Here is a 26,261-nt window from a genome sequence, read left to right on the forward strand (position 1 = left end):
CCTGTCCACCTTGCATAAACCACAAAAATTTACCGAGATAATAGCTCTCTTCGTTACATTGTCCATCGTCAAGATTTTTCCCAAAGAAGCTGCCCAAATGAAGAAAGCTACTCTAGGTGGGACCTTTGGACCCCACACCTTCACTTTTGATAGCTACAAGCTTGTGTGCTAGCAATTGCACAAAAGGACTTTACCGAAAACACCTCATTTTCACTAGGTTTAGAAGTTTCATTGATTGGGAGATTCAGGAAGTGGCTAACCTCGTCAACCTTATATCTTCCAATCTCAACACTTATTTGGCAGAGGTTCGAAGAATTTGGGCATGCAATTGGGATGGTAAGTTTTTCATCAAATCCATTTACTGTACCTCAAGAGGTATAATGATCCACTTTTTCTACTTTTATGATATGGGCCTCTAAAATTCCCTCCAAAATGGCTCTCTTCCTTTGGATTGTGACTTTGATAAACTCTTAATGATCCACTTTTCCTATAATGATCCACTTTTTTTACTTCTATGATGTGGGCCTCTAAAATTCCCTCCAAAATGGCTCTCTTCCTTTGGATTGTGACTTTGATAAACTCTTAATTTGAGACTACATAACAAATAGGGGCATTACGATTGTAGAATTTTGTTTATGTGCAAGTCCAGTGGTGAATTTGTGGATCATCTTCTAATTCATTGTGATTTCGCTCCTAAGATGTGGGTGCATTTTCTCTCTCTTTTACATACTTTGTCATGTTTTCCTAGCTTTGTGCTTTAGTTATTCCATAGCTTGAGGGCTGCAGCCATTGTTGATAGAGAGGATTTTATAGAAGCTTATTCCCTTTGCAGTTTATTGGGTCCTCTAAAAGGAGAGGGATGATAGGCATTTTGAAGGGAATGAGCAGTATCTGCAGGAGGTCATTATTCAAATTTTGGATTTTTTTTTTTTTTTTGGTGTCATCTATTTAGAGAGTTTAGAGGTATTTTTATTCTGAGTATTTCCTCTTCAAATGGGACTGCGTTTGGAAAGTAAGCAGTTTGCCTCGCTCGCTTTGGAGGTCATCTCATCCTCTATCCTTATATATATATAAATGTTACATTGTTTTACATATGTTTTCTCATATGTCCCTTGAATCTGACCCTATGTATTTATATATATATATATATATATATTATATATATAATATTTGATAATTGTAAATTTATTAAGAGAAGAGCAAAGACAACCAGCTGTCAAGATGACCAACCGCAAAACAATCTAAAGATTACAAAGAGAGTCCCATCTAAACATGAAGTCCTCAAAAAATACACCCTTAACCTCTGGACATAACTTGCACCAAAAAACAACAAACCCAAGACACTCAAAATGAAATCGTGATTCGAAGAAGTTGCCCCTTTAAAGATTCTCCTATTTCTTTCCCACCATAACCCCCAAGTAATAGTGAAGGGAAGAAGCCTCCAAAGAATTTTCTTTCTCCCCATGAGCAAGGAACAATCCCAACTTTGGAGTAGGATAACATTGAATTTGTGAAGACATTGAAAACTTTGAATAGTCCGAGGAAGTGGGACCAAATGGAATAAGATATATGACAATGTATCAAAATGTGGTCCACACTCACCATTCGAATTACAAAGATAACAATAATTTGGAGTTACAAATCCTCGATTAATTAAATGATCGAGGGTGGTAGCTTGTTAAGGGTTGCTAGCCAAATGAAATACCGCACTTTTGAGGGAGCTTTCGAACCTTAAATGAGTTTGAAGGGAAATTGCATAGAAGGATTGGTAGGAGTGATCATGTCACGCCCCGAAATCCCAACACGAATCCCTATGATTCATCGGTTAGAATCTCGAGGTGTGAGGTAATCAATCACACAATCTGACAGAACATTCATAAATAATAATACTTATGAAAGGAAAATATACGCAGCGGAATAAACATTTAACTAACATCTATACGAGAGTCTAGAGTAAACAGAAGAAATCGACAAACACTGATATAAGTCAAGATCTTTAATCTCATAATTCATCAGGTTACAAAAATTTCTAAACTACCATGTTTCTTATCTACAACCAAAAACCGCTAAGATCCTCTACTAATCCTCAAAGACATGGCGGCGGCAAGACATCAATCTGATCCTCCTCAAGGACCTCCTCAAAAGACTTTTCAAAGAACGGTTCTTCAAAAGTTGAATAATCTGAAAGGGGAAGGATAGGGTGAGTAACAGGGGAATGTTACTCAGCAGGATGAACGCCGTTTTAACAGCGAGTCATACATGCACGAGTAATCATCAGAACATAAATAATGCAAGTTTTTCATAATGTAACATACGATAAATGTCTAAGCTATACTCATAAACAGTTATAATAACTTTCAATCTATCATTTTCAATCATTTAAAGTAACATATGCATATCTTTAAATGAAAACACCTATCAATCATTACAAAATAAGAAAAAGATACATAATAAGAACACGGCGGTGGTGTAATCGATAAGAGAGCAGAGGAACACGCCGATATAACCGCCTCGGCTATGGCAATACGATATTCCAAACTTAACCTCCGATGTGGAATCCCATCGTTATAATCTGATTTTGTGGCCGGTCTAGCATACCACGGTTGGATGACCATTTATCCGGCTCAGACTGGCCGTTGACCAAGAACCCAATACTGAGTTCAACTAACGGTGAGGTCGACCGTTTGACGACTACAGACTAATAGTGATCACTAACTAGCCCAGGAGACCCCTCGCGTCGAAGCCTATCAAGAGGCAATGCATGCAATGCATGTGAACCCCGCCTAGCTCTACACTATACAGAGACCGCCTTTACACACAACGTTTCCCAGGAAATAAGTAGGAGAAATTCCCGGATTTCATAAGCTGTAATATGCTCTAAGGTATCCCATACTACCGAAGAGCATATGACATCTAGTGTTATCCTAGATTGACTCGCCGCTTCCGGATACATAGCAACGCGTCACTCTTTATGGGTTTTCTACAAATCTTTACTGGTAAACAAAATAATTATTTTGTATATAATATATCATTTCTTTTAATCGAAAATACAAACAAAATCTGGAGTGCCCTCCAGTGACAGTTATCTGTCATATCCATCCATCAACCATCTCATCCCTCTATCTATCTATCACGTTTTACGTGGCATGCTACGTAGAACTGGAGGCACTGTCCCATCAATCAGTCGAGAACATACGTTCTCTCTATCCATCCATCGATTAAATCGATCAATCTATCATCTAATTTCCTACATATCTATCAAAGTAATTTTACTTTTAAAGAAATTCGAAATCCATAGAGCATCAACCAATTCCATTCGATGGTTTTGGTTGAGTAGAAAGACTCGAAAACGAAGATAAAACATAAGACATAAAAGCTGGAAATCTATGCAAATTTAACTAAGTGTTGAAAAAATATTTTTTCAAAGTCGAAATTGAAAATGAACTATTTATTTATTTATTAAAGAACTTAAAATAATACGTAATTGTTTTTAATGAAATAAATGTAGGAAATGGGTATACATACTATATGGAAGCAACACAAAACAAATTAGAACCAAACTCAACATTCGGATACTTTTCCGAATTGCTGATTTTTTCGTTGAAACTCGATCAAAATCGATCCAAATATCATATTAACTATAAAATGATTATATTAAATCAAATGAACTAAAATCAATCATAAATAAACATGCTAACATGATTTAAATTATTCAAATATGTATAAACTTAATGAAATAATCGATTTATCAACAATCATATGGATTTTCTATGAAATTATCGCATAACTAGAAGGTAGAAAGGAAGGCAAGGCAACCTACTTCAAGCTATTTCAACGGTTGAATGGACTTTAAAATCGCCTCCGGCCAATCTCCAAAATTTTTTTCCGGCGAAAATCGGATTTCTTTGCGTCCCGCGTATAATCTTGGCGAGAGGAACAACTTTCCTTTGCGCCTAAGCTCGGATCGTTCTCGTTTAGTGTAGATCTGAGTTTCAAATATTAAAAGAAAAGGGTTGAGATTTGTTTGGAGAGAAGAATAAGAAAAATCTGATTTTTCTAATAGAATTTAGATATTTATATCACTTAAGTTGGGACATACTTGTCATTTTGGGAATTGTTTTTCCCGAATGCCAAATTGGACAAACTTATACTCTATTTTGGGTGATTTTTCGACACGAATCTAATGTATGATCGGTTTCCTCAAATTACGTCTCTAAGGTGTCGTTTACCTATTGGGAAAATATCAAATGCGAAACTCGAGGATTTGATAACTTTTAAATCAATGCACGGATCTAAATTCTTTCCTCGAGATACATTTTAGGATTTCAGGTCATTACAGATCATACCTGCGGCGAACGAGCGAACAAAAAAATTTAAACCTTTTGTTCGTATCCACACTCTCGCATTGTCTTCCGTAGTCACTCACTGAGTATGATCAAGCTGAATCGTTAAATCTAGTAAATCTTGAAGTTCCCAATCATTGAAATCCCTCCTAAAAACCAGGTCTCAACCAGACCCGTTTCCTTCGAGATTCTGAAAAGCAGCACGGGGTAATCTTTTTTTCAAGGAGAGATTATAAAGACGAGGAAAACGAACACAAAGCGTTGCATCCCCACATTACCAGTCCTCCCAGAACCTGATGCTATCCCCTTACACACTCTAAACCTCACCCACTTCTTGCAATTTGATCCCACCTTCATAATGCCATAACATAACATTACAATACCATCGTCCTCATATATATAATCTCTCGTCCTCATATATAATCCCTTTTTTCCTTTTGATAGGTGTAACTGGGAACAAAATAAGTTTTTGATCCGAGGTCTGTGGTATTACCTCGAACAGACTTTACCTATTCGCTGAGGTGGCACCTTCAACCTTGTATATATGTATATAACAACTGACTATGTCCCATTATCTTAGTGAACATATCAACAAATTGATTCATGGACTTGACATATTGAGTGAAAAAATCATTGTTGACAATCTTGTTCGATAACGTGACAACCCACTTCAGTATGCTTTGTCATCTCGAGAAATACTTGATGGATGGTTATGAAGAAGCTTGGTATTCACAATACAATCTCATAACTCATAATCTCATCTACGTTGCACCCCATCTCCTCTAGAAGAGGTTTCAACTTTAAACCAAATAAGTTCACATGTGGTGCAAGCCATTGCTATATATTCTACTTGTCTAGATTTGGCCAATGCACTCTATGTATCCTTTTTTCTATGTAATGAGGTTACCCCCGACAGGGGCACAATAACCAATAGGGATCACCTATCTGATGGATATCTGTCCCAACCAGTACTATCAAAGTAACCTTCCACCCTTGGGCATTTGACTTGTACAATATTTCACAGTTAGGATCGTACATCCAGATCTCAAATACTCTACAACATCCATTTGTTACACATGAGGAGACTACATTAATTGGCTAGGCTTACTACATAGGCAATGTCCGGTCGATTGTTTGCAGGCTAAATAACTTTACCCATAAATCTAGGATGTTAATACCTACTTGAATCCTACCCATAAAAAAATAAATAAATACCTACTTGAATCAACTCTGCCAATGACCAAATTGAGGTTGGGATCCAAGGGAGTATAGTTTGACTTATCCCCTAGTAGTTCAGTCTCATGATACATATTTTTGTTGAGGAAATGAATTCCTAACTTGGTATTTTCCAATTTGATGCTTAGAAGGTATCTAAGCTGTCCAAAACCAATGTCTTTGGTATAAAGATGTTCATTCAAATGTTTCTTCAAGTCCTCAATTCCTTTGTTGTCATTACCAATATCAACAACATCATCCACACATACTACTAACACAAATATGCCCACAGTTTAGCTGATGAATGAAAGTTAAATGATCCTCTTGACTTCAATGAAGCACATATGATACGTCTCTTTACTGAACTTACAAGACCATTCTTGTGGTTTTAATCCTTAGAAAGCATTGAAGTGATCCAATGTATTTGATATGAAAGTGTTTATTCAAATGCTTCTTTTAGTCCTCAGACCTTTGCTGTCACTGCCAATATCAGCAACATCACGCATACTACCAACACAATGTGCCCACAGTTAAGCTGATGAATTATCTGCTTGACTTGAATGAAGCACATATGATACATCTATTTTGCTGAACTTATAAATTCTCGTGGTGATTGTTTCAACCCCAATCTTTTTTTTAAATATCTACAAACCTTCAAGGAATCCCCTTGAGAAACAATCTTAGGTGGTTGCTCCATATACACCCCTCATGTAAGTCTTCATGAAGAAAGACATTCTTCACATCGAGTTGGTAAAGAGACGAATGCATATTGGTGGGCCATTGTAGGCAATTTGTGCTATTTAACTTATGGTTGTGATTGGGCCACCCAAGACATCATGTGGAGACAATGTTCTATACTTAGAATCAATTACCTCCATTATATTTTAATTTTGAGATTGTGAAAGGGAATAACAAACTAAAAATAATGGTAGCACTTTATAAAGCAGGGGTGGCAACTTGGCAGGGGATACACAATACCATGGAAAGTACTTATATATCACAAACAGTGAATTATCCATACAAGTACACAAATACTTTGCATTTAGATATGCAAATAACCCTGAGATTGTGGCAATCCAAGAAAAATTAGGTTTACAAACGGGAAAAACCCGCCACTTAAGGAGAAAATGGAAAAACCCTTGTTTTCCAAAATGGAAAAAAGAAAAAGAATTTAGGAAAAGAAACCCTTGGTTTCTTAATCTGATACCTTGTAATAAACCAGGGTTTCAATATATTTAGTGAAAAATAAGGAGGAAGAAGAAGAATCCAAGAGAAAGAAAGTGACAGGCGGAGAAAAACAAGTGACAGATGCACGGTACATATGTTATCTCAAAATGTTGCTAATAAAACCGAAATGCCAACGCTGCCTCGTTACTAGTGACCTATTGACATATAGCAGGACTGCACTAACACATACAAACCATATCGCTGAGTTCAAGGCATCTCACTTCAAATCCTTGTCATTTTTTGGCAGATGCACGTAGAGAAGCTAGAAAAGCATTCCTAGCATTTTCTTCTGATGATGCAAAAGTAGCAGTTGCTCAGCTTGAGCCTAATAAGAGTGAACCAGAAAGTGTTCTTGAATTGTCCATTGGTGATGAAGTAATTGCCTCTCAAAGCACACCTGTGAGTGGTTCCTTCTGAATTGAAGTCGAATTTTCTTTGGTTTTTTCAATCACTTTTGACCTCTAAATCCTTCTATGCATTAACTTCCGCATGTTAAACTATTAAACATTATTGAAATTTTGTTTCCTAAGGGGACATATAATGTTGCTTAATATTATTTTGATCTGGGGTTTCAAGACAGTATTGCTGAATTAAAGCATCTGTCCTGTAGTCTTTTGTACTCTTGGTGCCTGCTCTGAGATGCTTATGGATTTGTTGCACAATTTTGCCCATGTAGACCGCTGCTGTTCTCAATAAATTGTTTGGCAAATTTATCCAATGATTGACTCAAATTTTTTGGGATAAGGCTTTGATGTTGATGATAATGACCTAATAATTGAATCATGAAGTTAGCATCCAAACTTTGTTTTATTTTTCAGATATTTAGTGTTTGAAGTAGTTTTCTAGTTTTCTACAATGTCTAGCATCCTTCAACTTATTTATCTTTTAACATTTGGATCAACTTCAAATTGATCAAACCACAAATATCGTCATTTATATCATATTTCTATTAACCTTTTGGTGCGCCTTGTTATGAAGGATGAGCTAGTGAGGACTAATAGATAGTTTTGGTTTTTGTTTTATTTGATTACTAACCCATTCAATACTGTGCCACTTGGAATCCAGCTATTTTTGTTTTTTGCTTATGGAGCTGTGATTGGTGTGCTTGATGCATGTTGGAACAACAATTGAGGCAACTTTAAAAAAAAAGATTGAATCAATGATGCAGCACAACCTAGATTTGTTCGATTCTAAGCTTGTTCTACTTTGAAAACAGTGGTGGAAAGGCTATTTGGTGGTGAAGAAGAAAAATTATAAAAAGGATTTTTAAGAAAAAGGTTCCCGAAATCACAAATGCCTATATGTTGAAAGAATAAATCCAAAATTTTGCACTTATGGTTTGGGGAAGATTTAGGGTATTTGGTTGGGGTTAGGGCTGAAATAAAAAATTGAACAAAGGAGAAGATGAGAAGATAAAATAGAAGAAGATTGATGATACCTTGGTCTCACACCATGATCCAATCAATGGAGAAATCTTAGTAGAAAAGTAAAATTTCTTTTATTTCGTAAAATTTAAAAATTAATTATAAATGCCATATATATAGGTTCTCTCATATTAGACTTAAATCATAATCCTAATGTGACTTAAACATTGACACTTTTGACTTTGAAAAGCCAATCCCAGATAAACTTAATACCCTATTAGTATTTTGGCCATAACTCTCTCTAACTCATCAAAATCGCTAAATGTTGGGCTAATTGGGTAGGCAATTGGATAGCCTTTCAGATGACACAAAAACCAACCTAATACGACCGATGTTATTAAATAGCATATGCGACTAGCACATGCTGTTCGCATATGCAATTTTGTACATTGCATATGCAGTGGCATAAGCTGCAAGCATTTTCTTTTTTTGAAAAAAAATGGAGAAAAATATGCCATCGTGCAAACCGCATATGCCATCGCATATTGGTAGATAACATAATTTGGGGTATGTGACTGTAGCTTATGCGATTTTGACTTTGAAAATAACATATGCGAATATGCGACCGCATTTGACAACATCGAATATGATAAGTTTTGACCCATAAAAAAAGGCCTAAAGAAAAATGATGTGAATAGTACCTAGACTTGATCCAAGCCCTTAAAATAACCTAAAGACAACTCAGAATTAAAAAATAACTGATCTAAAATAACCCCAACCAAATTAAAAATGATAAAAATAAATCTAGGCCCAAACAAGTGGAAACCTAAATAATTACAATATTTTCATTGGTTTCTGTTACTCTTGGCTTGATTTGCATCCCCCACTATTCTCTTCTGGTTGGAGAAAATTCGCCCTTGAGTTTTGAAATTCTTGATAATGATTAAAACAATCTTTGATTCGTCCCCTTGGTGAAGGCTTGTCCTTTTGTCCTGATGTTGCATTGAATTATGAACTTCAAATTGCGATTTTCTATTTTAGCAAAGCATCTATTGTACCTGTCTAAGATGAATAAGATAGTGATGGTACAACTCCATCGTTAACAAGTATTGTAAATGTCTCCAAAAGATCTATCTTAGGCTCCTTTGATGTGCTATCCACTTTATGCGCTTGTTTTTGTGTTGTAACTAGAATTGTCGGCACACGATCTTTTGAAATTGATTTCGCGTTTTCCCATTTGTCAATCTACTCTTTTATTGATGGTTCCACATGCGTTGACCTCCATGGTGATGCCTCAAGTAGATAGTGACACAAAATATTGTTTTCTGCATCAGAGGTAACTTGTACATGTGAGATCCAATCTCGTCCCAACATGATATGATAATCTTTTAGGGGGACCACCTTGCACTCAACACTATGCACTCAACACCATGGATAAATGTTCCTTGATGAAACTGAATACTTGTCACTTTATCCCATAGATCCTTATCTATCACTCCTAAACCTTTCAAAACTTACCCCAACATCATCCCATAAACCTAAACCCCTAGTACATCAGTCCTATGTCTTATTTCTTTTATTTTAATTGTAGATATTGTTGGAATTTTTTCTTAACAAACACTGAAATGTACCTTGCTGTCCAATATAATCAAAATTGATACATAGTCATTTGATCTTTTGACTTTGACCATCCTTGATTAGGTTGTAGAAGCCGCCCCTTGATACTAGATTAATACCCTAGGCTAGTTGGAAGTTCTAACTTTCTTTAGGATCCCTTAATTTATTATTGGAGAGCAGCATTGTAGGATTACACTGGATCTAAAGCTATTCATTGATTATTTGTTAGGTGTTTCTAGTTTGTTGTAGTTCAGATCATAATATCCTTATTATTTCAAAAATTAATTTTTTGACCTCCCATCATCATATTAGAATTGTTTACTTCATCGTGCAGCGATTTGGTATCAGAGCTTATGTCTAGCTCAGGGTTTTATTTGTTTGCATTTAGAATATTATTCATATTAGTTGCTTGGCATTGCATTAATACATTAGGCCATTTAGGGTTCTTTAGAACGTGTCTACACTTATTGGTATGAGTAGGGCTGGCAATGAACTGAATTTTATCCGATTTGAAAAAGATGGATTCAGATAAAGAAATAAGGGCTTTCGGATCGGATTTTGATTGATTTTTAAGATCTGATGTAAATTTCAGATTGCTTTCAGATTCACCTCATCCCAAACCAATTAAAATCCGACCCACTTCTTTATTTAATATAAATAGAAGTGGAGAGTCCAAAACTCTAGAGACATTTATTATTGACAGAGTGTAGAGTCCAAAAACATTTATTATTGACAACATGGCAAACTATTTTATCCTCATTTATTAAAAAAAAGTTACTCTCTTTCCTTAAAAATATACATTTATTTCTCTTTAAATTCCATCATCTTCAACGATGGACAAGGGTTAGAAGCTTTCCCAAACCCTAGGTTATCTTCTTCAATGGATGGGAGGGAGTAGGTCTTGCTTCATATTTGTTAATTTATTTCTGGTTTACACGACTTCAGGCATATAAAACAGCTACAAAAGCTATGCCCGTCAATCAATTGAGTAGGTGGTTTAAGTTCAATCTCTATGGCCCCAATTGAAAACACATCGTCCTCCAGGTATACTTCTTTCACTCTCTATCTATCTACTCAAACCCTAATATTTTTTACCTTAAAATCCAACCTTTCCAACCTCCATCATTTTCTCCCTGTCCCTGTCTCTACTACACCAATCTTTCCATCTACATGTGAAACCCATCAAGACCCTGCTTCATCTGTTTGAAAATTTAGGATTTGATTTGTGGAAGAATGTGGAAATTTAAGTTTTGATTTTGAGGAAGAAAAGTATAGTTGGATCAAATTGATTGAATATCTAACTGTATCAGATTCGGTGTAAAAATTCATTGATCCGATTGGATATGGAACACATCACAAAAGTTTCGGACCGGTAGTGGGTTGGTATTGATCCGATACCGAACCGAGCCATTGCCAACCCTAGGTATGAGTGATCAGTTTGCCATGCATCCCATAGCTCAAGCTCTTGCAGCCTTGAGTGCCACTCTGAATTGCACTTAGACAACCAATAAGGCTAGATTAAGTAAGGATAGGTTAAAGCTCCTTGAGAGTCAACATGAAGAGCGGCGATCACGAGTCGAATACTCCAAATGCCAAAGATTTGGACATTGTACTATTGAGTGCCCAAACTTGTCAATTGAAGGCACAAAAGAGAAAGAACTAGAAGAATTTGAGGAAGAAATTATGAGCTCGAAATCCGAGCAGTGAGGATGAATATGAAGAAGAGATCTATGAGCCTCATGATAGTCTTAGTGATGAAGAGTGTGAGGGTAAGGAAGAATGTATAAATTGTGTTAGAAATACCTCACAACATTTTAAACATGTCATAAATGAGTCTATTGAGGGTACAAATGAAATGTTGAAATTCACAGTTGATGAGTGTACCCTAACCCAAATTAAAGAGGGTGAAAAGAGTTGTTAGATGATCATTGATGATGGGAGTTGCACGAACATGATCTCGTTGAGTATTATCTTCCATCTAGGATCGACGCCATTATATCATCCTGAACCACATTGAGTTGCGTTGGTAGATACACCACCAACCTCTATTGCCCTGAGGTGTCTTGTTCCAATACAACTTTTCTTATTTAAAAATACCTTGAGTTGCGATGTTGTGCCTATGATTATGGATTAGTGTTGTTAAATACGGTCGCATATGCTATAGTCGTATACCCAAATTATGTTATTTGCCAATATGCAATGGCATGTTTGTGTGTGATGGCAAATACGAAGTATGCGATGTAAGCAATGGCATATGCGATTTGTGTGATGGCATATTTTTTTGCAATTTTTTTTTTCTTATAGCATGTGCTGATCGCACATAGTCGCATATGCTATTTAACAACATTGTTATGGATCACATCATTTTGGGTAGATCTTGGCTATATGATAGAGACGTGACACTATCTGGTAGATCGAATATGTGCTCATTCATTTATGAAGCCAAAAATGTCAAGTTAAATCCTCCCCACCCAAGTCAAGCGAGCGATTGTAAATGTTAAAATTTGAAAGCCTTTCCCATCACCAATTAAAGATAGTTTATCTTAGAAATTTCATGAGCTGTGAAGTCTATGCTGGGGAATTTCAGAATTTGTTTCCTGACGATTTACTAGGAAAGCCTCCCATGCATGAAATTCAGATGCAATTTCCAAGACCTCCAATTTTTTTAGGATTGTTAAAATTGTTTTTGAGGAGGTTTTTAATGCAGAACGCAACCGATGATGAGAATTACTACAATTTTATTTTTCCAATGACGAAATCTTCTTAGTCAAGGAGAATTGATGGGAACATAAAATCTTGAAGAGTAGATTTTAGTTTTTATTTATGTAGAAGAATCCGGAAATTTGATCTCATAGAATCAAGAAAATAGGATATTCTTCTTGATTATTCTTGATTACTCTTAACTTTCTAGAATATTCTTGTAATGTTCTACAATAGGATAGTTGGTTTATTATTCTAGAATATTCTTGAAGTTCTAGATTATTCTTGTAATAGGATAGTTGGTCTATAAATACCACTATTGGGGCATTTGTAATGATCATCCAAGAATTCTCAATAAATTCAATTTTTCTACATGGTATCAGAGCACTAGGTTCTGATCTAGGGATTACCTATGGCGGGTCAAAATCCGTGGAAGACGGCTTTAACCGGTGCGACTAGTAAGGACTCAGTGGTGTCAGGGGAAAGCACCACAAGTTCGAACCTGAACTCCTCCATCTCATTTAGTGGTTCAGAAGGGTCCACGAATTCGTTCCAATTAAATATCCACTGTCTAAATGGAAAAAACTACACGGAATGGTCGCAAATCGTTCGTTTGATTTTGGAAGGCAAGGGGAAGCTTGGATATCTGACAGGAGAAGTGACAAAACCTGCCGATGTAGATTCGACTCTCAAGACCTGGAAATCAGAAAATTCTTTGATTATTGCGTGGTTAGTGAACTCAATGGAACCCGCAATTGGCAAGCCCTTCATGTTCCTGCCGACGGCCAAAGATGTTTGGGAAGCAGTCAGGGATACGTATTCCGATCTAGAAAATTCTTCGCAGATTTTTGGTTTAAAATCCAAACTTTGGCACGCGAAACAGGGTGACCGAGATGTAACCTCCTACTACAACGAGTTGATGACATTGTGGCAGGAGTTAGACCTCTGTTATGATGATGTCTGGGAGTGTGCGAATGATAGTGTCCGGTTCATGAAACGACAGGAGAATGATCGTGTATTTATGTTCTTAGCAGGACTTAACAAAGAATTAGACGAGGTGCGGGGCCGAATTTTAGGGAAAACTCCTCTGCCAACAATTCGTGAGGCCTTCTTAGATGTTCGGAGAGAAAAAGCACGGCAGAGTGTGATGCTTAACCACAAATCGGTTCCTAGTACTACTAACTTGGAAGTAGAAAGTTCTGCCCTTGTAACTCGAGATTTTCAGGAGGAGGTGAAGAAGGATGGTAAGCGTTCTGAACGGCCGTGGTGCGATCACTGCAAACGTCCGTGGCACACACGGGAAACCTGTTGGAAAATCATGGCAAGCAAATCAAACTGGAAGAAGAAGTCTGGTGGAACGGGGCGTGCACTTCAGGCCAGTGTCTCGGATCAAGAGCAGCAGTCTTCTTCAAATTCGTTTCCTTTCACCAAGAAGCAGATAGACCAACTGTACAAGATTCTCGAGTCTCAGAAAAATCCTACTTGTTCTTTGGCTCAAAAAGGTAATTACCTGAAAAAAGCTCTCATTGGTGTCAACCCTGATCGCACCTGGATCATCGATTCAGGTGCAACCGATCATATGACAGGGTTGTCAAATCTTTTTTCTTCGTATAATCCTTGTGCAGGTAATCAGAAAATTAAGATTGCAGATGGCTCTCTTTCAGCCATTGCAGGAAAAGGTTCTATTATAGCATCTCCATCACTCACTCTTCACGATGTTCTTCACGTTCCCAAACTTTCCTGTAATCTTTTGTCTGTCAGCAAGCTAGCCCGTGATCAAAATTGTCAAACTAATTTTTTCCAACTCATTGTGTGTTCCAGGATTTGACCTCGGGGAGGATGATTGGCAGTGCTAAACAGAGTGGAGGACTCTACTTCCTTGATGATGGATCTGAATCAAAGCGGCAATCTCAACAAATAAGTTCCTGCTTTGAATCTATTTCTGTTTCCAATAATAATATTATGTTATGGCATTTAAGATTAGGTCATCCAAGTTTCAATATTTAAAACATTTATTTCCTAAGTTGTTTGGCAATAAAGATCCATCTATGTTTCATTGTGAAATATGTGAATTTGCAAAACACCACCGTACATCTTTTCCTTCACAACCATATAAACCATCAAAACCTTTCACTATTATTCACAGTGATGTTTGGGGTCCTAATAAGATAAGTACACCTTCTAGCAAGAGATGGTTCATCACATTTACGGATGATCATACTCGACTCTGCTGGGTGTATTTATTGAAAGAAAAATCAGAGGCCGAACGCGTTTTTAAAAATTTTTACAATATGGTGCAGACTCAATTTCAAACTAACATACAAGTTTTCAGGAGTGATAATGGGAAAGAGTATTTTAACACGACCTTGGGAAATTTTTTTCTTGAAAAAGGAATAATTCATCACAGTTCTTGCATCGATACACCCCAACAGAATGGTGTTGCAGAAAGAAAAAATAAACATCTGTTGGAGGTGGCTCGTGCATTACTTTTTACAACTAAAGTTCCCAAGTATCTATGGGGAGAGGCTGTTTTAACTGCTGTGTACTTAATAAACAGAATGCCTCCAAAGTTTTACAATTTCGAACTCCTTTCCAAGTTTTCACAAATTGTTTTCCAACTACTAGACTTTCTGCTGATCTACCTCTAAAAATATTTGGTTGTACGGTTTTTGTTCATGAACATCGAAAAATTGGAAAACTTGAGCCCAGAGCTATAAAATGTGTCTTCATTGGTTACTCCCCAACTCAGAAAGGCTATAAATGTTTTGACCCGATATCGAAAAAATGTTTTGTCACAATGGATGTTACATTTTTTGAAAAACAACCATATTTTAAGGATATTCATCTTCAGGGGGAGATTTTTAAGGAAGATTCATTTAACTCGGGCAATGTTTTTCTCTCAGATGATGTGTTTCTCTTGCAAGAATCTGAGTCTAGTATCTCTGCACCTACAGTAAATGGCCAAGATTCATTCCTTGAAAATCCTCCTATTATGAGTGATGTTTTTCCCTTGAGTCTAGACCTACATTTGAAAAACAATTTAAAAATCAGAATTCTGAACAACAAATTTTGGAAACCGAAAATAAGGAACAACCTACTATAATGTCACAACATGATAATAGATTCAAGGATGGTGACCGAACTTGGAAAGGGATTGTTTACTTGAAGAAGAATCATAAGAAAAGGAAAGATGAATTGACTCTACAGCACAGCCATGATTCTGAACCAAGGACGAATCAACAATCTGAGTTTGTTATAGATAATTCTCTTTCTCTTTCCAGCAGTCAGTCTAAGCCTTCTGATTTAGACATTCCTATAGCTCTTCGTAAAGGGGTTAGATCTTATACTAGTCATCCACTGTCTAAATTTGTATCATATTCGAAATTGTCATCATCTCTTGCTGCTTTTACCTCTCAATTGTCCAGTGTAGAAATTCCTAATAGTGTACAGGAGGTTCTAAAGGTTCCAAAGTGGAAGGAAGCAGTACTTGAAGAGATGAAAGCTCTTGAGAAGAACAATACTTGGAGTGTTGAGGCATTGCCAGCTGGGAAGACCACTGTGGGTTGTAAATGGGTCTTCACTGTGAAGTACAACTCTGATGGTTCAGTGGAAAGATACAAGGCTAGGTTGGTGGCAAAGGGATTCACCCAGACATATGGCATTGATTATTCTGAGACTTTTGCTCCTGTAGCAAAATTAAACACGGTGAGAGTACTTTTATCTATTGCTGCTAATCTGGACTAGCCCTTGCAACAACTAGATGTGAAGAATGCCTTCCTCAATGGTGACTTGGAGGAAGAAGTGTACATGGATAGTCCGCCGGGCTTTGAGGAGAAGTTTGGCTCAAGAATATGCAAACTAAAAAAGTCCCTGTATGGTCTCAAACAGTCTCCAAGGGCTTGGTTTGAGAAGTTCACACAGTCTGTCAAAAAACAAGGATATTCTCAAGGACAAGCTGATCATACCTTGTTTTTCAAGTTTTCTCATGAAGGAAAGGTTGCTGTGCTAATAGTTTATGTTGATGATATTATTCTCACAGGTGATGATGTGATCGAAATAAAGAGATTAAAGAAGAGCCTTGCTTTAGAATTCGAAATCAAGGATTTGGGAACACTAAGATATTTCCTTGGCATGGAAGTTGCTCGTTCAAGGAAAGGAATCGTTGTCTCTCAACGAAAGTATATTCTTGATCTTTTGAAGGAAACCGGGTTAAGTGGTTGCAGACCGGCTGAGACTCCCATGGATCCCAATGTAAAGCTTTGGGAAGAGGGAAGTGTTCCTGTTGATACTGGTAGATACCAGAGATTGGTTGGAAAACTAATCTATTTATCTCATACTCGACCGGATATTGCCTTCTCTGTCAGTGTTGTTAGTCAATTTATGCACGCACCTTATGAAGAACACCTCGAGGCGGTCTACCGAATTTTGAGATATTTAAAGTCTACTCCTGGAAAAGGTCTGTTTTTCAAAAAGACAAATCAAAGGAGTGTTGAGGTATTTACTGATGCAGATTGGGCAGGTTCAGTGAATGACAGGAGATCTACTTCAAGGTATTGCACCTTTTTGTGGGGAAACTTGGTTACCTGGCGAAGCAAGAAGCAAAATGTTGTTGCCAGAAGTAGCGCAGAGGCTGAGTTTAGAGCAATGGCTCAAGGGATCTGTGAGGTATTGTGGATATACAGAATCCTTGAAGAACTCAAGATGACTGTGGAACTTCCTCTGAAGCTGTACTGCGACAACAAGGCTGCAATAAGTATTGCTCACAATCCTGTCCAGCATGATAGGACGAAGCACATTGAGATTGATCGACATTTCATTAAGGAAAAAATTGAAGCTGGAACTGTTTGCTTGCCGTTTGTGTCTTCTAGTCAGCAAACAGCCGACATCTTGACTAAGGGGCTTGCTAGACCTAACTTTGAACATCTGATAAACAAGTTGGGCATGATTGACATCTATGCACCAACTTGAGGGGGAGTGTAGAAGAATCCGGAAATTTGATCTCATAGAATCAAGAAAATAGGATATTCTTCTTGATTATTCTTGATTACTCTTAACTTTCTAGAATATTCTTGTAATGTTCTACAATAGGATAGTTGGTTTATTATTCTAGAATATTCTTGAAGTTCTAGATTATTCTTGTAATAGGATAGTTGGTCTATAAATACCACTATTGGGGCATTTGTAATGATCATCCAAGAATTCTCAATAAATTCAATTTTTCTACAATTTAGATTTCTGTTTTAGGACTTTAATTTTATGTTTTTGGGGCTTATTTTCATGTTATATTGGCCTATGGTCTTAGTATAATATTTAGGGGCAGTTTAATAACTTTGTTTTGTCTTTTATTTAAGTTTATTAGGGTTTGAAAATTAGGAGAGAGAAACTTATGAAAAATTAGGTATTTTAGTTCTCTTAGGACTCTTGTTTGATTTTCTTTATACATAGATTGAATTAGGGTTTATTTACAGAGAATGAATGGAATAAACAAGAAATTTCTGTTTTCTTTTGAATGTTGGTGCATTCAACATGGTTGATGCCAAGAAATCCTTGGGGTGATTATAAGGTAAATATCATTTTTTTTTCTTTTATTGTTTTCTTATCCTCTATCTCTTCTTCAATCTATCTTTTCTATTTTTTTATTTATTATTATTTGTAAAAGGTCAAGAAACCCTTAATCCTTTCAAGAAACCAATCCATAAACTAAGTTTTATTGATTCTTGATTCTTGAAACCTACAAATCCTATTTTATTTTACCATTAGTACTTCCCCACTTTTTTTTTAACCCATACTTCATTAATTTCCTAATTCAAATCTACCCTCTACCCAACCAGATTTTGTAAAATCCCCAGTTTTTCTAAAATCAAATTTCATTTTCTTTTCTCCCCTCATCGTCCTGCATCAAATTGGTATTAGAGCCTAGGTCCAGGCAAAAAAAAAAAAAAAAATCAGTAGATCGTGTTGATGGAAGACGGACTCAACAGAGATGTTCTTAGAGGAGTTGAAAAATATGTTGTTAGAATTATGTCGATCGTGTCATTCTTGAGCATATTTTTGCATTGTTCATCATCGTATTTTAAAGGAAAGCGAAGAGCACATGCAATCAGACAACAAAATTTGTGTTCCAAGTGCAATCATTTTGGACACTTTAAATCGAAGTGTTTAAACAGGGGTAATGAAGAAGTCGAGGAAAAAATCTATGAGCCTGATTTAAGCGAGATTGAGATTGAGATTGAGGAGTGTGAGACATCATTATTGGATCTTGAAGAAGATCATGAAGTAGAAAATACGTTAGAAGAGCCTAAGAAAGATCTTTTGGAGACAACATCTACAGTTTTTGTTCATGATGCAGTTGTTCCATCATTACCTCAAACTGACTTAATCATATCAAACAGGTTCAATGAAGACTTTGCCAAGATAGAAGATTTTAATTTGAAGTTAATGGTTCAACACAACATCAAGATACGAGGATGAATATTCGCCAAAAGGGATTAACAAAAAATTTTAATGATCATTCTCAAGTACTTTAAAACCCGAGAACGAGTTTTCTTCAACCGATGATGAGAATTACTACAATTTTATACCCTAGTGACGAAATTTTCCCAGTCAAGGAGAATTGACGGGGACATCAAATCTTGAATAGTAGATTTTAGCTTTTATTTAGATTTTTGTTTTAGGACTTTAATTTTATGTTTTTATGTTTTATTGGCTCATGATCTTAATATAATATTCAGGGGTAGTTTAGTAACTTTACTTTGTTCTTTATTTAAGTTTATTAGGGTTTGAAAATTAGAATAGAGAAAGTTACGAAAATTAGATATTTTAGTTTTATTAGGACTTTTGTTTGATTTTCTTTATATATAGATTGTATTAGGGTTTATTTATAGAGAATGAATGGAATAAACAAGAAGTTTCTATTTTATTTTGAATGTTGGTGCATTCAACATGGTTGATGCCATGAAAATCATTGGGTGATTCAAAGGTAAATATATATATTTTTTCTTTCTTTAATTGTCTTCTTATCCTCTATCTCTTCTTCAGTCCATCTTTTCTATTTTTTATTTATTATTATTTATGAGAGATCAAGAAACCTTTAATCCTTTCAAGAAACCGATTCATGAACTAAGTTTTCTTGATTCTTGATGCTTGAAATTCCATGCTTGATGCTTGATTCTTGAAGCCTACAAATCTTATTTTATTTTACCGTTAGTCCTTCCCCACATTCTTTAACCCTTACTTCATTTATCTCTGTTGAATTATACAGTTGTCATGGTTGACTTGTATAGTTGTCATAGACTAATTGTCAGGAAAGAAATTAGGGTGTATATTTAGTTAGGAAATTATGCTGATCCCTTGAATCATGGGATTTGTAATGATAGGAATATTTTCTGATTTGGGTAGATTAGTTTCCTATTTTTCTCCCTAGAGTAGTCTATATATTTCTGTGTACCAATTATTCTAATTCAATGAGAAATTATCATTCTCTATCATTTTTTTACGATAATCTCCTAAACCAAATCTACCCTATACCCAACTAGATTTCTCTAAATCTCCTATTTTTCCAAAATCAAATTTCATTGTCTTATCTCTCCTCATCGTCCTGCATTAGTTGTCTGTTTGCACGGACTAACAATATCCATAGAGTCTAATAGGTCATGCGAGTCAATGAGATCATTTGCACATTGCATACCGAGATCAGGAAAAGGATTGCTAAAAATAATGATAAGCATAAAATGTGTGTTGCTTCACACCACATGCTTAAGGAGTTCCTAGCATGTAATTATGTGATAGTTTGTATTAGGCCTAAGTATTCTCTCAGGAAGTTGTGAAAAAGTTGTAGCCCGTAGTGTTGGGCCCTTAAAAATATTAAAAAAGTGGGTTCTAATGTGTATGCCTTGGTGCTTCCTTTAGACATGGGTATTAGTCAAGTTTTCATAGTGGAGGATCTTGTTCTCTATTGAGGTCTAGTAGTATCACCCAGTGAACCACTTTATGACAATCACCCTGAGCCTACGAGACAACCATCTAATACATCCTTGATCCTAACCAAGAGCATTGGCATTCTCATCATCAATTCCTACAAGCTTTACGCCATGCACCCAAATTACCTATTGGGAAAGACATCTAGTGGTTTCTACTAGGCATAGGGGATATAAAAAATTTATTGTTAAGTGGAAGGACAGACCAAAGCCATATTGTACGTGGATTACAGGAACCAAGTTGCAGAGAGTTGATCCTAATTTTGTGGAGTATTACATGAGTTTTATTTCTCTAGAGGTGAATTCTTTCACCATAGAGGAGTTGATGAGGTCATCGTGAAGCCATACAGAGTTTACCAGAGGAGATCATTAGCACTTTGGATGGATGATTTTGGTTACGTTGAGTCCAATATAGCTTAGTTTGGTGTTTAACAAGGTTTTTTGATGTTTTATTAGTATTGTTTTTATTTTTTATTTTTTTTATGTACCAATTGGGCTTTATTTGTTTATTTATTTTATTATTGATGTTTGGGCCATCATTTGAATAAGATGGGAAACTTATTTTTATTATTAGAACATGTTATAGGCCCAATAGGGGTATTTTGGTCCTTTTATGTTATTTTAATTAGGTTAGAATTTAAGTTATTGTAAGATTAGGATTTGAGTTATTTGGAACTAGGGTTTAAGTTATTATAGGATTAAGATTTGATATTATTAAAGAACTCTTTGTTATAATTTTCCTCTAATGATGAATGTTATGAATAAAAAAGAACTCCAACGAGAAATATAAAAATAAACCTAGACCCAAACAATTGGAAACCTAAATAATTATAAAATTTCCATTGTAACCCATTACCGATGACTTGATTTGCGCCGTGCATTAATCAAATTTGGTCACTCTTACTAATACAGTGTTATATTATTCCCTACTATACTTTCATGTATTCCTCTAAGTTGGAACCCTAGTGTTTCTCTTTCAGCAGATGAGAAGGCGAAGACGGGGCTTTGACTTCATAACTGTTGTATTACCACTCACTGATTTTACCACCTCTCCAAATTGGCACTTGGCACCTTCATGGAACCCTATTCTTTCTAGTAGGCAGTAACAACCATGTTTTTGACATCCATTAGATGCCTATTGACTGACTGTGATCAAGAAGGAATTTTGTGGTCTCAAGGGAGAGGAGTTCGTAGACCCTGTTAAATTGGTTTTTGATTGTATCACTTTAGGAAGCTTCTTTCCTTTATTCTTATTTCTTTTTCATCTAATAACATTTCAGTTATTTTAAAAAAAAAGGGTTTTTACTGTACCGAGGTGGGTAAGGAAGTGTGGTTGGAGGTTTTTTTATGCTTTGAAACATGATTTTATGATTTGAGTTACAATTTCCTGTTCAATTCTTTTCAGGAGTGATTTTAGTGTCAATATTTGCGTACTGTTTGTCTGCTTGCTCTCATTTTTCCATCGTTCTTGTTGATCTTTACCAATAATGCACAATGCTTCAGTCTCAGATATTTACTAGTTTGTTTTGGTTATTTCACTTTCACATCATTTTAATTGAACTTCAAAATGTTTCTACTTTGGTCTCTGAATAAGAGGATTCTGTGTCTTCTTTCTTTTATTTTTTCAGGTCTTTGTACTCAACCCAAAGCAGGATCTGCATGGTTTAGGTTTTGATCCTTTCAAGCATGCCCCTGAGTTCAGAGGTAAGATCTTTTGAGTAAATCTACTGAATAATACTGAATGTTAATATTTGGCTCTGTTTTTTAGAAAGGAAAAGATTGCGTGTATCTGGAAACCGTGAACCAGGAAATAGAAGAGCTATGTCAATGAGAGAGAATCTTTTTGCTAACCGTAAGATCTCGTATAATGTTAGATCTGTTGTACATTTCTTCCCATAAAAAAAAATAAAGATTACCAAAACTGATCTTATCTCTCCCATTGCTTCATCAGCAGGAAAAGTTGCTCCTGGTTTTGGAATTGGAGCACTAGAAGAACTTGACGCTGAAGATGAGGATATCTATGCTTCTGGTTAGTATCACCATGTTTGGAATTAGCAATTTCAAATCTTCTAATGGTAATTATATATATATATATATATATATATTTTAATATTATATAGCATTTACAGTTTTTTCTTGAAGGCTACTGTGCCATTTAGTGATCGTATATGCTTATTTCATTGAGGAATCTCGAATTCTCGATTGATGCATAAAATTTTGTTAGAAGCTAAAAAGAAGAGTCAAAGATAGGAGGCCAAGCAGACCTGCCTAAAAAAGATTTTTTATTTTTTTAATAATCAAAGGAATATATTAAAAATGTAGTCGAGGATCAGCTAAGGATACAACTGAACATAAAAAAAACAAAAAAAGCAATTAAGGAGAAGATAGACTGCTTTATATGATGTCATCGGACTTCCCATATGATGATTCAATTCTAAGTCTGTGAGTCCTTTCTAGTTTGAATCAAGTTGCTCAAGCCAGCTTTCTAAGCATAGGAAAATAATTGATGGTTGATTAGAACTTGGAAGTTTTTTGAAGTGGCATGATTTGAACTTTTATATTGGGAATTTTACAAGTGGGCAGATTCTTGAGAAAAAAATAAAATAAAAAGCACTAGCCAGCAATTATGTATTACATGTTGAAAATGCTGGACACCTTGAAAAACTAAGCATTTTATACTGCTTTCTGGCATAAAGAAACTCTTTTAGGGTTTAAAGTCAGTGGCCTTCACTCATAGAGAGTGATGGGCTGCCAAGGACATACGGTTTGGTTGAAGAAGAGGTAGGGCTTGAGTCACAGACTGGGCTTTGTCTTGATGGGCTTGGATTTGAAGAGGGTTTTGGCTTTTGTTTCCCAAATTTGAACTTTGGGTGTCAAAGTCCGTTTCAGATTTTAAGTCGTCTAAGCTCTCCAGGAGATAGACTTTGCTAGTGAAAGGGGTTTTCAGATCAGAAGCTTTTGTGCTTGAGAGAAGCCTTGGGGTATTTCCTTCTCCTCCTCCACTCATCTTCAATGAAGGCTTTTTGATTTTTTATGTTCTTTGATGTTAGTTGCTATTCGAGATCAAGCTACTTACAGTCGAAGGTTGCTTCACTGGCCTTTTTAGGTGGGTTATGGTTCTTTGACAGGGGTGATAGGTTTATTGGGTATTTGTTGGGGAGTGGAACTGCAAATTTCTTTTTTTGACCTTGGTCAGGGAGGGCAGTGGGATATCTTTCATTGGCTATCTCTAAATCCTAGCCCTAGACTTCTTTTGACTGAAGATCAGAAAGTTATGTCACCTATGAGTCTTACGTGTTTCGAAGGACTCAAGATCAACGGCGTTTATAACTTTGATACCAGATTCTCAGGACTTAGGTGACGGGGAGATGGAGAATGCTATTTTTCAACAAGAAGCTACTTTTCTGTCAATGGGAAGGCCTCTACAACCCAATTTTCAGGAGCTAGCGAATCGGTTTCCTTCAAATATGATACAGGCAGGGTTAACAGTTGGTTTGTCGTTGGAAAAAGCTGGTGAAAAGATTCTGGTATTCGTAAATGTTGCTTTTAAGAATAGTAAGGAGGTAAGGTAGCTTACGGAGAGTTATAGGTCATGTTTCAGTTGACGCCCAGAAAGCACAAAGTCCTTTAGAGGACGATTGGAGACAGAACGATTGATCACAATGTTGAAGTTTCGAGAACAACCACTGAGGAACTTGTCGAGGTTGACTCTTGTAGTATGGATAAGAAAAAGGCTAGATGGACTAGGGAGGTCCGAGAGCTGCATAGAGACTTGGAGGAGTTTCCATTAATGTCCACTTATTCGAGGAAGGGACAAAGACTTTTGGTGAACAATGTATGCTAAAATTCTCCCATGGAATGTTAGTGGTCTTAATGACAGATTGAAGAGGTCGGCTGTAAAGGCTTTGATCTGGTTTGAAGTGCTGCAGATAGTGGTCTTACAAGAATCTAAATTGGAAGTGGTGAATGATACGATTAGTAGAGAGTTATGGGGGATTATAGAAAAGAGGTGGAGTTTTCTTCCATCCATTGGCGCGTTTGGAGGTATTATCGTTATGTGGAATAAGAAGTACATTGAAGTGGAAGAAGATCTTATTGGACCTTTCTCCATCTCAGTCCTTTGTAGGCTAGTGGGGGATGATTTCTGGTGAGTGTTTATTGGGGTGTATGGTCCTTCTCGTTATGGTGATTGGTCTCAATTTTGGGAAGAGTTGGAGGATGTCAGTTTTTGATGTAGATAGGCTTGTTGACACTTATCTCAATGCCTATGATTGAGTTAAGAAGCGTCGAAGAAAGAAATTGGTGACATGGACTGAGTCAAATCTGTTTGATCGAGTCTACTCGGTTTGACTGGGTCAAATCAATCCAATCTTTGACCAATCCTCAAGACCTAATCCAACTTCTCTTAGGACTCTTTCTTTTATTGAGTTTCTATTTTTTAAGTTGCTTAAGTAGTCCTAGTTAATTTCTATTTCAATTTTAGAAAGTTTATTTTCCTAGTTAGTTTTTAATTTGTTTTATGTTTCTGTTCTTTTTTAAAATTTGTTTTTATTCTCTAGGTTATAATTAGATGTCCTTTTAGATGTCCAAATTGAGTTCTAATAGGATTAGAATGCTAGTAATATATTATAGATAGATTAGGAAGTTACTTTTTAGTATTTTAGAAGGTTTATAAGTTGTTATGAAGGAGCTCCAATAAACATATTTAATAGTTAATTTTTTTGAAGATTGATTAATAAAAGAAAAAGAAGAGATTTTTCTTCCCTTTCTTTGTTTTTTTTGTATTTATTTTGAGCATAAGAATCCGGTATTGGTTCTTAATTTTAGTGTTTCCGATTGATTTCCATCAATCTCAAACCTAGATTGAAGTTTCTAGTTTGTTTTGCTTGACATAGAGATTCTTCATTACTCTTAGTTCTTAGGATTTTACCCCTGAACCATATTTTTAATATAGACTTTAGGTTTGTATGTTATACCATATAAGAATTTTTGTTGGGAGTTGCCTTGGTGTTTGGGTGGAGACTTTAGGATGTGTTTGATTGCATGAAAAATAAAAATCCATGGAAAAATGATCGTGGAAAAATGATTAGGATGAGAAACTTGAATCTATTGTTTGATGTTATTTTAGAAAAATAAGAGGGAAAAAAAGAGAAGAAGAGGAAGAGGAAGGGGAAGGGGAAGGGAGAGAGGAGGAAGAAGAAGATGAGGGAGAAGAGGGGAGTACATGGTGGTGGCGGAGGTGAGGGAAGAAGAAGAGGAAGAAGAGAGAGAGAGAGAGAGAGAGAGAGAGTGGCCGCCGATGGCAGCGTTGGTGAGGTTGAGTGTGATGGTGTTAGTGGTGATGATGGTGGTGGTGGGGAAGAAGAAAAGATGAGTTAAGGTTTAATTTGGGAATGGAAAATAGAGATGGATTTTGTATGGATGGGAAAGTGAAATCAAGTTTGTCAGACTTTTGGATGTGGGTGGAAAATGACTTTCCATGGAAAAATGCAATCAAATACAGGAAAATGTCCTTTTCCACCCTATTTTACTTGTGTAATCAAACATACCCTTAATGTCATTCATTTCTATTTTGAAAAGTTGGGAGGCTCCCGTATTTCTTTGTGGATGTCTTGTTATGGAGAGAGTGAATTCGATTGGTTTGATCGATATACCATTGAGTGGTGGCCATTTTACTAGTCAAATCGGCAAGAGAGCCCAATATTTAACAAGTTGGATTGGTTTTTGGTTTCTCCATGTTGGGAGGAAAGGTTTAGAAGAATAGTCCAAGAAGTGGTGCTAAACCCAACTTTTGATCATTTGCCCTATTTCTTTGATTG

The 26,261-nt window shown here is 36.1% G+C and overlaps 1 protein-coding gene across 3 annotated transcripts in view; it reads left to right on the plus strand.

Moving 5' to 3' along the window:
- The window catches only part of TGH (SWAP (Suppressor-of-White-APricot)/surp domain-containing protein), a 50,405-nt gene that overhangs the window by 10,867 nt on the left and 13,277 nt on the right, over positions 1 to 26,261 (plus strand). For 2 of the 3 annotated variants that reach the window (XM_086433929.1, XM_086433931.1), the window contains 4 exons: positions 7,033 to 7,184; positions 22,071 to 22,146; positions 22,211 to 22,294; positions 22,394 to 22,471. In XM_086433929.1, the coding sequence (XP_086290055.1) occupies positions 7,033 to 7,184; positions 22,071 to 22,146; positions 22,211 to 22,294; positions 22,394 to 22,471 (390 nt within the window). The remainder of the gene's footprint in view (positions 1 to 7,032; positions 7,185 to 22,070; positions 22,147 to 22,210; positions 22,295 to 22,393; positions 22,472 to 26,261) is intronic. The other variant, XM_086433930.1, reaches the window with a different exon arrangement.

This window comes from Akebia trifoliata, chromosome 3 (genome assembly GCF_017979445.1).
Source record: "Akebia trifoliata isolate Shusen 1 chromosome 3, ASM1797944v1, whole genome shotgun sequence".
NCBI classification, from domain to species: Eukaryota; Viridiplantae; Streptophyta; class Magnoliopsida; order Ranunculales; family Lardizabalaceae; genus Akebia; species Akebia trifoliata.